This window comes from Lathyrus oleraceus, chromosome 5 (assembly GCF_024323335.1).
Source record: "Lathyrus oleraceus cultivar Zhongwan6 chromosome 5, CAAS_Psat_ZW6_1.0, whole genome shotgun sequence".
In the NCBI taxonomy this organism is placed as follows: domain Eukaryota; kingdom Viridiplantae; phylum Streptophyta; class Magnoliopsida; order Fabales; family Fabaceae; genus Lathyrus; species Lathyrus oleraceus.
The window spans coordinates 507271200-507286219 of NC_066583.1; the positions used below are offsets into that span (position 1 = coordinate 507271200).

The 15020-nt window shown below is 36.6% G+C and overlaps 1 protein-coding gene across 2 annotated transcripts; it reads right to left on the reverse strand.

Moving 5' to 3' along the window:
• Positions 1–257: 257 nt before the first annotated feature.
• LOC127085847 (protein FAR1-RELATED SEQUENCE 5) lies at positions 258–3758 on the reverse strand. 2 transcript variants are annotated; one of them, XM_051026398.1, is made up of 3 exons: positions 3616–3758; positions 900–3428; positions 258–635 (listed from the first exon to the last, which is right to left on the reverse strand). In XM_051026398.1, the coding sequence occupies exons 1-2, from the start codon at positions 3629–3631 to the stop codon at positions 1315–1317; spliced, it is 2130 nt and encodes a 709-aa protein (XP_050882355.1). In that variant the 5' UTR covers positions 3632–3758; the 3' UTR covers positions 258–635; positions 900–1314. The 2 variants fall into 2 exon arrangements, with proteins under 2 accessions (XP_050882355.1, XP_050882356.1); XM_051026399.1 differs by having other exon boundaries at positions 900–3425; positions 3616–3746.
• Between the last annotated feature and the right edge of the window lie 11262 nt (positions 3759–15020).

Sequence of the window (15020 nt, forward strand, 5' to 3'; positions counted from 1 at the left end):
TTACTAATAGATAATAAACAAAAGATCTAAACACTAAAATGTCAACTAAATATTATTAATTATAATATACTTAAACATCTAAATAATCTAATTAATTCTCATTTTCTTCTGTATCATTGTCGTCACTCATTAGGTTCTCTTGAACATTGTCCTTCAAATTCTAAAATGAGTAATCCATTTTTTTCAAACTCAATCCACCGGCCAAATCTAGAATAATACTGTGTCGAGTTATCCAAATAAATATAGTCTAAGCTGGATAATTAATGACGAGAAACTTTATTAAACTCACAACACTAATGGAAAAAAAGTTTAAAACGACAATGAAGAAGTTCAACAAATACTATTAATAAACTTGATCATCTAAATAATATACTTAATTTTCATTTTCTTCTCTTTCAGCAAGCTCAACCTAATGAGAGTATGTAAATTACATTCATTTCCACTCCAAATAAAACCTATACATTTTGCATTTCATGAAATGAGTTATCAAATTGTCAAACATGAAATTGATGAGCCAAGACTCGACCAACTTCTTCAACCTCCCATTCATCTTTGGCAGCAATGTACATTTCCATGACTTGAGAACTTATTGGAAAGCAAGTCTTGTGAACATTCATAGTTGGCTTCTTTCTTTGCTGTTTGATAAAAAATAATTTTAATTAAAGTTGAATTGAGGGTAAAATAATCTATATTTAAATGCGTTTACATAAAAAGTGTGTGTAACAATAAATATAAGATTAAAAATCATGTTTGAAGAGAAAAGCTTAAAATCTAAACTTTTGAAGTTGGAATGGTTTCTAAAAGCAAAAACAATTATACTCAAGAACACAACAGCTTGATTGTCGTAGAAGGCAGCACTTAATAGTTTCTAAAGCTGCAAAGGTTGAGACACAACTCACCTGATTATTCATATGTGCAATCTTATGCCACTCTTTCCCTCCATTGTTCTGACAACTTGCTTGTGGTAGAAGGCAGCACTTAATAGTCAGTACCGAATGAGAGGCAGACAGTCCTTTTTCTGGTAAAGATTCATGGCGACAATCTGAAATCTCAAGGTTTTCAAGAGAAATGTGACGCGGAAGACACTTTCCTTTTAAGCATTTTAGATAATAAAGATCAGAAATGCACATCAATCCAAGAGAAGTAGGAAGCAACGACTTTCAATTTCATCACGGAATCCACAAGAACATCACCTCGATTTCGCAACTCTGAAAGATGTGCAATGTAACGCAGTGCAAACTTCACTTCTGGATGTTGTGATCTGAGTAAAGGATACTGGGACAGCTCAATTATGTCCAACACTGTTTCTTAGCGTTACTTGAGCAATCTCGACTTCTTTATACTCTTTTCTCCATCAACATCAACAGTTTCCACATTGTTGTTAATTTTTTCGTTGCCGATGGATATGGATGCATGTCGCATTTCAAGTGATTCTCCACCCACAAACCTTTTAGCAGACATATCATCAATTGTTTTATCAGACTCTTCATAAACTTTGGACAAAAATGTGTAAGTTTCATGAGATTCTGATGCTTTGTTGATCAATTTAACCATTCGAGGACATAACTCATTGTATCGCTCCATGAAATGGGCTTTTATATCCAATTCAATATGTTGCCTTTTTAAATCTGGATTACTTCCTAACCTTGCATCTCTTGTCCATCGCTTCAGTATATAGTGTTGAGGAATTAACTTAATATTCAAAACATCTAAAACTTTTATAGCATGACTGCATAAGATACCATACGTCTCAAATTTATGACAATCACAAACAACCTTTTGATCCTCAAGATTCCCTATTACCATCCGCTCCTTACTATTATCATAGTTTGTAACAACATACAACCCTTCATCCAAATTCTTTACGCAAGTGCCTAGATATTCTTCATACTCCTCTTGAAATTCTTCAAAGATTGTTGGAGTGTAAATGCTTCCAGCTTGTACCAGCATAGGAGCTCTTTTCATTTTCAATTTAGGCAACTCGTGTCTTGACTCATAATCGGCTTCTGACTCATTGTTCCGTTGTTTATTGACAACTCTTTCAAAGTGTGTGAAAAATTGTACTAAATTTAAATCTGACTTCAAATGATTTTTCAACTCATAATTAAAACTCTCACTTAATTGAATAGAACGCATACCTGCTGAGAATTTTTTTCTAACGTACGTCCATGCCCATTTTTCCTTCCGTTGAAAAATTGTATGAAGCCATGAATCTTTAGAAACATTATGTTCAGCAAGTAAACAATTCCATGCATTCAAAAACTCACCTTCCTCTTCATGTAGATCAATGCATGCTTCAAAATCCGAGCAAAATTGTGAACCCTTTTGATAGAGATGGTTCACATGCTTCATGGCATTTGCTCTTATCTGCCAAGTGCACAATCCATGAAATGTTTCTGGCATAACTAAAGAAATAGCCGTGGCCATTGCAGCATCTTGATCAGTTATAATGGTTTTAGGTTTTTCTCCACCCATTGCTTGGACAAAAGTTTCAAATAACCATTGAAAAGAAGGAATTGTTTCATCATATAGCAACGTTGCACCAAAAACAATCATTTGCTTGTGATTATTTAGTCCAACAAATACTCCCAAGGGCCGATAATCCTTATCTGTCTTGTATGTTGTGTCAAAACTGACGACATCACCAAAGCATCCAAAATCATTTATCATTTGTGCATCCGCCCAAAATATATTTGTTATTTGCTCTTCAACATCTAATTGAAAATCATAAAAGAACGAAGGATTTTCACTTTGTTGTTTAAAATGCATCAACAAAGCACCTACCTCACCATACATTAAGGACTGCGCCCTTCTAGTTGGAAGATAATTCTTCCTTTCTTGTCTTGTATAACCAATATCATCCATTCCATCAACTTGCTTGGAAACTTCTTTTCGAAAAACTTTTTGTTTTAATCTAGATTCATCACCCATTGCAATTTGAGATGTTTGTGACTCAGATATGCGTCGATGGGAGCGAATCATATTAACATACCCTGGCGGTAGAAGAGCATGATTATGTTGAGCTACAAAATCAACAACCTTATATTTCCCAATCTTTCGATCAAGTGAAATAACCATACGAGCATTACATCCCGTTCTAGTTTCTACTCTACCCTCTTTTACCAAGTTGCTCCGATTGTCAACAATCCGTTTACCCTCTTTAAAACATGTGAATCTTCTCGAAGTCAAAGTTCCATCTTTTCTACTTTTATTTCCATATTCTCGACGAATACCAAATCCAGTTACCCTGCCATACTCATTATAAAATTCATACGCCGCTACCTCGGATTCAAACTCCATTTCTAAATGCGGTGTATAATCAACAACACACTCTTCCCCTTCCCCATGTTGAACAATATTTTCATGGATATTGTTTACACATTTCTCTACAACTTCAACTTTTGGAATGGTTGACAAATTCATGTCTTCTATAAGAAAACACATAAAATAATAGAGTAAACTCAACTTATGTAGCAATAAACTAATAATATTCATAGAAAATAGAAAAATAATATTCATAGAAAATAGAAAAATGATAACAACTTTCAAAAGAGTATTAATCCTATTTATCTCTACTCTTAGGAATTTCATAGGAATGGAAAAGGAGAAAATGACCTGAGACGCTGTTCATCGGAGGAGTTAGAAGACGGCGGTGTGATTGGGCATTAGGGAGGTGCGGCGGTAGTGCGGTGGCGCTATTTCGAGGACTTTGTTTTAGACTTCCAGGTTGAAGAAAGGGGTTACTTCTTTTTTTTTATTCATTTTAAAAATTTATTTCAAGTTACAACCGTTGTTTTTTTGTTTGCCACATGTCAACTAGAGAAACAATCAACTAGAGATCTCTTAATTGATTTATTATTATCTCTTAAAATAAATATCTCTTCCTTCAACAGGAAAATTTTATTTAAATAATTTATTTTTTCAAATAAATATTCCAAATAATTCATTTTTTTTATTATTTTTTAAAGTAATTCACTTTTAATTAAAAAAATTCTCAAAACAAATGAGGCGTTAATCCAATTGACGCCTATGTACAACACATAAGAGGAGACATCAATCCAATTAGCGATAGTGTACAAATATACAGGAGAGAGCGTACATTATCTCTCCTACGTGTTTTTATACTATCGTCAATTGAATTGACGTCTCCTCTTATGTATTGTACACAAGTGTCAATTGGATTAACACCTCCTTTATTTTAAGAATTTTTTTTGTTTCAAAATAGATTACTTTGAAAAATAGTTGGAAAAGTGAAATAGTTTGAATGTAAGTTAGTCTATTTTTTTAGTTTATTAGAGTTTAAAATTATTAGAAATAAATTTCATAATTTGTTATTACGGTTAGTTAGAGTTTATTAGGGTTGATTATATTTTTAACTTTTGATACTTTATTAGGTTTGTTATTAACTTGTTATGGTTGATCACATTTTCAAACTCTAAAAAATAGATCATCGGCCTATATATAAAGGTTTGTCATGTGCCATCAAAAACAATAAGATTACAATATATTTTTCAAGTTAACTTTCTATTATCGCATCCGAGCACAGTACCGATTTGGAAGAGATATTGGAGAAGAAAAATACCTCCAAACCTAAAAAAATGACTGATAAGTTTGAGTATTATTTCAGTTGGATACTTGATAATGGTGATTCACACCACATGACTCCTTTGACCTAAATATTGAAGAAAATCAGAGAATTAGATAAACCTTTCTACATAGATACATCAAGGGATTTCAACCTTAGTTTAAAATATGGGATATGTGAATTTATCAAGTTCCCTTACGTTAAAATATGTGTTATTGGTTCCTGACTTTAAATGCAATCTGATTTCAATTCATAAACTAACATATGATTTAAATTGTTATGTGATTTATGATCAAAATTCTTGCACAATACAAGACCAAGCCTCGAAGAGGAAGATTAGATTAGGTGACCTATATGAAGGGGTTTATGTGTTCATAAATCAACATCAACAAGGCTTCATGGATGCAGCTAAGAAGTACATAACAACCATATGGCATATTAGAATGGGACATTCCTCAAACCAAGTCCTTCAACATATTTCACATTTAGTCAAGTTCAATTTTGATAGAGCGGACTATTGTGATGTATGTCACAAGGGAAAACAATGTAGGAACCATTTCCTTTAAGTATTAATAAAGATGAAGCACCTTTTGAATTGATTCACTGTGACTTATAGGGGAAATACCATACTGCCACAAACAATGGATCACATTACTGATCAGTCACCATTTACATTGAGTTTTCATTACTGATCCGACGCGAAACAGAAGCATTTGACACGCTGTGCAAGCATTTATGGTACATTTTGAGTTAGTTTTACTTCTGTCATTTTATGTATGTGTTTTTAATCTTTGTTATGTTTTACTTTTTATTATGGTGATTTTATGCGTGGGATAGCTGTGTTTTTGTCCGACAGATCCAGGTAGAAGAACCAGAGAACTTAGAACAAGACAGTGCGAGATTCTGGCAAACAAAGAGGCAGAAAACCCCGATACAGGAGGCCTGACACGGCCACCCGTGTCACCTGACACGAGCCGTATCAGGGCAAGGGAAGACAAGTGAAGAAAACAGTAGCCTGACACGGGTCGTGTCAGGCATGCCCCTCAACCGTGTCACCCCTGCCATGGGCGTGTTAGCTTAAATAGTAAGCTAACACGGCCACCCGTGTCAGCTGACACGGGCCGTGTCAGCCCAAGCCCAAAAATTCCAGTTTTCTCGGGCTTTTCATTCGTCGGGCTTTTTAGAGACATCTTTGGACCTCTCCAACTGCTACTGGGAATTTTTACTATAAAAGGAGGTCTTCTGCCAAAGGAAAAATCATCTTGGAATACGGAAAAACACAGTATTGTGAAGCAATCAAGTATTACAGAGATTAAGGCATTTGGAGAGCTGAAGATATTCATGAGCGGGAGGATTGAAGATCAAAGTCATCTAATTACTTGTAATGTGTAATTTTTATCTTGAATTTGTTTTAAACAATATGAGTAGCTAAACCCTCCAATGCTATGGGGTGTCCCTGATTTAGAATTGTAATGAATTTGAGTTTACATTTGCATTTATAATATTGTTTTTACGGTAACCTTTTGATGTGTTTATTGCTTTCTCTTTCGGACCAATTGAGATTGATTTATGGTTATCAATTAGGCTGGACCGCCATTAATAAGGTTTTCATAAGGTTACTCTACAGTAGATATCACCTAGGACTAGGGATACCATGTATGAACCAGAGCATTCTTGACATTATACAGCTTAACTTCACCCTAATTGGCTATGGACATAGGAATTAGGGTAGATTGATTAAAGGTTTTCTCACCAAGGACTTAGGAGAAAATACCCTTGAGAACTGGTAGTAATTGATATTTGTTGATGCAATAGTAACTCAGAGTTGTTACAGGGATAAATCATACACCTTTCCTGGCATTGTTCATTTTTCTCTATAAACCCTTATTTTCATATTTCTTTACCTTTACTTTTATTATTATATTTGTACACTTAAAAACCAACCTAATACTTTTTGTTTAATTGAATGATAATTTAAACTCAATATTAACGTGCAGTCCTTGAGATCGACATTCGAGGAATTTCCCCATTATTACTATAAAAGGCAAAATAGTACACTTCCTATTTTCCCGATCAAGTTTTTAGCGTTGTTGTCGGGGACTGCTAAAAATATAGAGTTTAATTTTATTTCAATTAAAATTTTGTTGCTCTGCAATAAAATTATTTTTCTGTCATTTATAATTTACTAATTTGTGTATGCGAGGAGAATCCTTAGTTGAATTTCTTTTTGACGCAGAGATCGAGAGAACCCTTCACCGAAGACACAGAGAACAAATAGTGGATTCTACAGAAGAAAGTACCTCTGATTACTCAGAAGTCAAGGAACCAATGACTGAAGTTCCTCCAATTCCACCTCCTCCACCTCAGGAAAGACTCCTGGGTGACTATGGAGGTGCAAATGCACCGGGTGGTAGACTGACCATTGTTAACCAACCGGTGAATGTTATGAATTTTCAACTACATCCTAGCACGATCAATCAATTGGAAAGAAAACCTTTCACGGGAAAGGTTAATGAAGATGCCAACAAACACCTGCAAAGATTTCTGACCATGAGCACCACCTTGAAAATTGATGGTCATACTGATGAAGCAAAAAAATTAAGAATGTTCCCGTTCAATTTTGCTGAAGACGCGGAAGAATGGTTCTATTCTCTCCCTCCCGGTAGTATCATTTCCTGGGAGGAGATGGAAACTGCATTCTTAAATGAGTATTTTCCAGCATCTGTATTCCTGAGAAAAAGGTATGAAATTCTTAATTTCAAACAGAAGGATGGTGAATCATTGGGAGACACTTACAAAAGATTCAAAAGGATATTAGTCGCGTGTCCCACTCACAATATGGATCAGACTGAGCAAATGCAGATGTTCGTTAATGGGCTGAAAATAAAGACACAACAGTTGATTGATACAGCAGCCGGTGGCTCAACAAATTTCTCAACAGCCACTGGTATCAAGAGGATTATGGAAGCAATAGTTGCCAATGAGCATCTAGAGCTATATGACAGATGTGTCAGTCAGCCAAATGGGGTGATTGATCTAAAATTAGAGACAAATAAAATCCTTCTGGAAGACATTGTTGCTGCCGAAGTAGACAAAAAGCTGAAAGCTATGAATATCGGTACTCAACAGATAGCGCAGGTTCAGCCAGCTCAGGCGAGCACTTGTGAAATCTGTAATGGACCTCATCACACGGTCTATTGCTTTGCGACTCCTCAACAAATTGAAGAAATCAAATTCTTGAAGCAGAATCATCCTTATTCTAACACTTACAACCCAGGTTGGAAGAATCATCCAAACTTCTCCTGAAAAGATCAGAGAGAGAATGTTCTGCAACAAGGTACAGGGCAATATCAGACTCAGTATCAGCAACAGCAGCAACAACAACAGGCACCTAAAAAGGCTGAATGGGAGATTGCCATTGAAAAGTTAGTAGCCCACAACATACATTTTCAAGAAGAAACAAGGACTAATCAGAAAAACACCACAGCCTCCATCAAAAATCTTGAAGTTCAAATGGGACAGATAGCACAACAGTTAGCTTCAAACTCTCAAGCCCCGGGGACCCTACCTAGTGGTACGGTGACAAATCCGCGGGAACATAACACTGTTAACACTGTCACAACCCGAAGTGGAAAGTCAACAGAGGAAAATGATATAGAAAAAGATGGATTAATAGAGGTGGATTTAGAAATCAAGGAAACAAAAGTCCAAGATGAAGAAGTAATACCACCCCCTGTCAAGGAGAAATAGAAGGTTCCTAAACCCATAATCAAACTCCCTTACCCTCCACGACATAAAAAAAATCAATATGAGAAGAATTTTGAGAAGTTCCTGGAGATGTTCAAAAAACTCGAAATCAATATCCCTTTTTTTGAAGCATTGGAACAAATGCCAATATATGCCAAGTTCATGAAAGACATAATTTCCAAGAAGCGTTCCACTGATACGGAATCGATCATCCTGATTGAAACATGCAGTGCCATTCTCCAAGGCATGAAAATCCCAGTGGAAAAGAAAGACAGGGGATCGGTTACTATTCCTTGCACTATTGGTGATAGAAAATTCAAGAAGGCTTTGATTGACTTAGGAGCAAGTGTAAGCTTGATGCCACTGTCCATCTATAAGAAATTAGGCGCCGGTTCTGTTCAAGATACTTGAATGACCCTTCAGTTTGCGGATCGTTCTGTTAGGCGACCCTATGGTATTGTGGAAGATGTTCTTGTAAAAATTGACAAGTTTGTCTTCCCAGTTGACTTTGTCATTCTGGAAATGCCGGAGGATGAGCAGATTCCTCTCATATTAGGAAGACCTTTCTTGGAAACAGGACGGTGTATGATAGATATTGAGGAAGGAACTATGACCCTCAAGGTCTATGATGAAGAGTTAAAGATATATGTGAGGAATACAATGCAATACAAAGATGATATCGGCACAAGCAACACTATAGAGATAATAGACCAAGTAATTGCTCAAGAAAATGAACAACATAGACCCCAGTCACCACTAAACCGGGTCTTAAGCTTATCCATTTTTGAAAGTAATGAAGATGAAGAACAATCTGAGGTGCTTGCTCTGATGGAAAAACAACCTGAATGGATTAGATCTAGACCACACCGGTGGGAAGATCTAAGACCACCACCATCCGATGTCACTGAAGAACCTAAAAAAGGGGTGAATCTGAAGCGGTTACCAACAAATCTGAAGTATGTATTTCTAGACACTGAAGAAAAATGTCCAATTATCATTAATGCTAGTCTACAGAGTGTCCAAGAGGCAGAACTCATTCAAGTGCTAAAAAAATACAAGGGTGCAATCGGATGGGAAATTGAGGACTTAAAAGGTATAAGCCCTACTATTTGCATGCACAAGATCTTAATGGAAGATGACCACAAACCGGTAGTGCAACCACAACGAAGACTTAACCCAACCATGAAAGAAGTGGTGCGCAAAGAAGTTGTAAAACTCTTGGATGCAGGCCTAATCTACCCTATCTCCAATAGCTCTTGGGTAAGTCCAGTCCACGTGGTACCAAAAAAAGGGGGCACAACGGTAATAAAGAATGAAAAGAATGAGTTGATTCCAACCCGCACTGTTACAGGTTGGAGAGTGTGCATCGATTACAGAAGACTAAATGTGGCAACAAGGAAGGATCACTTCCTATTACCATTCATTGATCAAATGCTGGAAAGGTTAGCAGGACACGATTACTATTGTTTCCTAGACGGTTAATCGGGGTACAACCAGATTACGGTTGCCCCTGAAGACCAAGAGAAGACTGCATTAACATGCCCCTATGGTATTTTTGCTTATAGAAGAATGTCATTTGGCTTGTGCAACGCACCGGCCACCTTTCAAAGGTGTATGACTTCAATTTTTGCTGACATGCTCGAAAAGCATATGGAAGTATTTATGGATGACTTTTCTGTATTCGGTTCTTCATTTGATAATTGTTTGACTAACTTGTCACTTGTGTTAGAAAGATGCCAACAAACAAATTTGATCCTGAATTGGGAAAAATGTCACTTCATGGTCCGAGAAGGAATAGTCTTGGGACATAAGATCTCCAACAAAGGTATCGAAGTGGACATAGAAAAAGTGGAGGTAATAGTAAATTTACCACCACTGGTGGATGAAAAAGGCATCTGAAGCTTCTTAGGACATGCGGGTTTCTACCGCAGGTTCATAAAAGATTTCTCCAAGATTGCCAAACCGCTGACTAGTCTGCTGGTAAAAGATACCCCATTCCTATTTGACAAAGAATGCAGGAAAGCCTTCGAGGCCTTGAAGAAGGAATTGGTATCAGCACCCATAGTTATTGCCCCAGATTGGTCTCTTCCTTTTGAGATAATGTGTGATGCAAGTGATAACGCAATAGGGGCAGCACTAGGGCAACGCAAAGAGAAGCTCTTGCACGTAATCTATTATGCAAGCCATGTACTAAACCCTGTGTAGCACCTCAAAATTTGCCCTCCTCTTTTGGGACTAGCTTAACATATTGCATATCATTTTAGGTCATTAGGCATTGCATATTGCATATCATGTGGTTACATTGTGCAAATCATCCTCCTAAGTCTTGATCAGAAGATGAAGAGGTTATGATGCAAGTTAGGGTTTCATTGGACTGGATCACTAACTGTCTGAGGGTGGTCCCAATTAGGGTTTCATGATTCTCAATGAGATTGAGCTTGATCTTGGTTGAAATGATACATAATCATCATCATGGTTTTGATATCATCCAAGAGATTCAGAAGATTGATCAGATACCTTGGGATTAGGGTTTTGACCACTGGTCAACCCTAATCAGTTGCATTGGGCCAATCAGGGCATAGCAAGGAGATGGGGTCTACAATGGATATGGGGATCATCATATGATGGTATTGAGCTTATGGAGGCTAGGGTTTCATCATTGAGCCATTTCATCAGAGGATTGGGGCTCAGATTGATCAGTGCACAACTAAATTCATCTATCAGTTGGAAAAGTCAACTGTGGTCAACTGTGCTTGATTTTATGGATTTGGAGGTAGGAGAGAGTTGGATACACTTCATTCATGTTGAAACAAGTTTCATTTGACATGTCAAACCTCAAAAATGAAGAAAATAAAGTCAGACAAAAAATTTCCAAAAATAGAAAGTGACTTGTAATGGAAGTTTCCAAAAATGGAAAGTTTTTCATCACAAAATTACATGTCCAAAAAAGCTTCAAATGAAAATTGGTCCAACATGAAAGTTGTAGATCTTGCTCTCACCTTTCCAAAAAGTCCAAGAACTTGAAATTCCCATGTATGGTTGACAAGTTATGATCCATTCATTTTCCAAAAATACCTATAATTAAAGTGGCATAGCTTTCACATGGAATGTCCAATTTGGGTGATCTTTTTGTGAGCAAACCCCATTTCACATGTACTTTCATGGTGTATGGTCCAACTTCATCAAAAATGGTCAATGCAAAAAGTCAAATTTCAAGTGGATTTAAGTGCATTTTTGGTGTGAGATAGTGAAATTGAGATTTACAAGGCCTATGGACATGAGAACCATTCCAACATACTCCAAATACCATTTAGAAGTTGTGTGAACTGTCATGAGCTGTCATAGTGCACAATTTGGAAAGGTCACTTTTGCCTTGCATTAAGAAACTCATTTTTCACTAATCACTTCCAATTTTGATAATTGAGATTAGCAAATTGGATTAGTGTGAGGTATAAATGGTTAACTGTAACAGAATTTGTTAATTACAATCATACTTCTCAAGATCCATAACTGAATTTCACAAAAACCTCTCAAATTCTCAAAACTTCATTAAGCTTTTTTTCATCAATCTTCATCAAATCTTCATCATTTTTGCTGATTCTTCGTGGATTCATCTTCCACAAACCTTCTTGAAGAACTGTTTTGGCAAATTCGTGGCAAAAGCATCAAGATCATGGACTGTCCAAAGCTTGCTCATCAATGGAGTTTTCATCATTCTTGCAATTGAAGCAACATTGAGCTAGGACCTGCACTCCATTCACCTTCCTCGTCCTTGTACTACATCTGTTTGTGCTTCTTTCACCTTGAAACGTCCAAATCACGCACTGCCATAATCACAAGGTCAGTTTTCGAATTTCACCATTGCTCGAATTAAGCTAGGGTTTAGAAAGATCTTGTGATGTAGAACACGATGCAACTTGTGGTTTGTGATTTGGTTGAATATTGAATGAGATATTTGGATCTAAAGTTTGATGTGCGTTTCTATTTTGGATCGATCCCGTTGCCATGCTTAGAATTAGGTTAAACAAAGTACATATCCATGACTTACGTGATGAGACGGTTCTTTTGATTATAAGCTTGTTGATTTTGGTGGAGTTTTGATGTTCATGATTTTCTGGAAATTCGGTTTTGGTGTTTGCTGAACATGATGAAGAAGCACGCGTAGATCCATTATTTCCTGGCCTGGATTCAAATTCATGTTTACCGCCAGTAGCGTCCAATAGAAACGCGCCATCGCTTCTAATTGAAGCGGCGTCATTTTGGCCAGACGTTTTAATATTACGAGAATGCCACTGATTCAATAATTATTTATTTTATTTCATTTCTTTTTTCATTTCATTTTACATTTTGTTACATGATCTTTAAAAATTCATAGCTCACTCATTTTTTATCCAATTTTGGTGAGATTTTTTTCATAATACTCCTTGTGATGTGTAGAATTTAATCATGATTTTTGTGGAATTTTTGCATGTGTAGAAAATTAATTAGCTTAGGGATTGATTCAATGTGTCACATTTGAACATGTCTTACCATATCTTTCATGAAATGATGATGCCTTCAAAGAAATGGATGAAATGTTTTATGCTTGTTCTGGACATCTTGATGGTGATTTTCATGTAGAGTTTATGATTTTTGGATACTTGGTGAAGGAGATATGATTTTTTGATTAGAGGTGTGACAATTTGTGTCACACCAAGCTAGGTCAACTTCATGATTTTATTTAAAATGCTTAGGGATGTTGATTTGAGCTGAAATTTTGTGTGGATGATCATTGATATGTCAAGATTACATGTGAATTTTGCTGGATTTATTGGTTGCATTTTCTAATTGATTGAATATTTTCTTCCCTGTGTGCTCATTTGGTAACATTGTGTGACACATGTTGGTAATTCATTTGTGAAATTCTCATGGTGTATTGGATGAAGATGAAATTTGACATGGGGATTGTAGACACATTATAGGACATTGAGGTTTTGATCCCATTCATTTCTTAATTGTTGTCACTGTTTTATGATTTATGGAAGTTAATGCTTGTTTGGATGCCTTGTTTTGGCTTGTATAAATGTGTCTGGACTTCTTGATTTTCATTGACCTACTTCCTTTTGTATAATTGAGCTGAAAATTTACATGCTATGCCTTGAATGTGTCCTGTTTAGGTGTGAATTTTTGTGGAATTAATTGGATTGTTTTGATATGCTTTTGATTGAGATAGTTCTGTTTGGTCATTTGGAGTTGCAAATTGCATGTTTGGTGCTATTTTGTGCATAAAATGATAATGGTGAATAGTATGAGCATGGGACCAATTGAATTTGTTTCTAAATTGGTTGAATGTGATTTTGGATAAATTTCACTTGCTGTTTTGATTTTTTCATCCCCTTTGGACCCTAGGCTTGGCCTAGTGGTCTTGTTTCTCATATTTGGTTTGGATTTTCAGGTTGAAATGCAAAAGGCTTAAGGAAAAAAGTGCAAGTTGATTAAATTGAGTTTTGTTGGATGTTGTAAACTAACATTGGTTTTGTGTTGTAGGGTTTGATGCTTGAGTTTGAGCTCATGGCCTGCACTTATGTGCATTAACTTGTGTTGTCTGTATATATTGACTTTTGCTGTTTATTGTTGGTTTGTCTGAGTACTGATGATACTTGATTGATTTCAGGTACATTTAGTCGCTTACAGTTCTTTAAGAACTTGCTTGCTGCTGCTTGGTTGTGTAAACCAGTTGAGGTAGACTCTCTTGTCTCCATGTAGTCTGGAAGACCTGGCTTGTTATTTAGCCAGGCAACTGTCTGAAGTCCTCCTTAAGAGGCGATGTCTGTGATTGTTTACTTTTGTGCCAAGCAGGTAAAGACCTCTATGAGGCAATTGGCGGAATCCAAGGGATATGCAATCTATCCCCCGCTATTCTGTTGAGTCGTCCCTCTGCTCACACCACTGTGTTGATGCATTGGGACACAAACCCAAGATCTTGTGCTGTTGCACAGTCGAGTCAGAGTCTTGAGCGTAGAAGGGTCCCTCCATTCTGGACCCACGCTCCTTTGTCTGAAGCTCTCCCTGATCAGGGATAAGAGCTGTGAAGTCTAATCTTCACTCACCTTTCATCAGCTTCACCTTAGCCTCTCAATGGCAAGGTTAAGAGCTAGCTCTACCTTGTACAGATGACTTGCCTCGGCAGTCCACCCTTGTTTGAGCCTCACTTGACTGGATATAGTGTGTGCTATGTGAAATGTTTGTTTTATTTTGATTGATGCTTGCATGCTTGCTTTCTTCCTGGATAGGATTAGCTTGCTGTTGTGCAAGTAGGTAGAAACCACAACATAGGGCAATGATGCATGATAACACTAGGCTCGAGTACAGCTCCCTGGTAGTGTGTCTCCCCTTGGTTTCTGGCTAGATTTTCTTTCCCTTTCAGGGGAACTATGTAACACCCTTCTAAATACCCCAAATTATTTAATTAAAATAATAACATGTTAATCAGAGTAATTATGCCCCAAAGGGTGTCACACAATCATTTCACAAACATTTATCAAAACATCCTGTCATGCTCATTTATTTATCAAATAAAACAGTTGCATAATACGCAGCGGATACAAACCATCAACATTCAAAGCATGTACTACATTACATGTAAAGTTGATCAACAACTAAATTAAAACATAGTCAAACATCCCCTCCCGATGTTACATCTACCAGA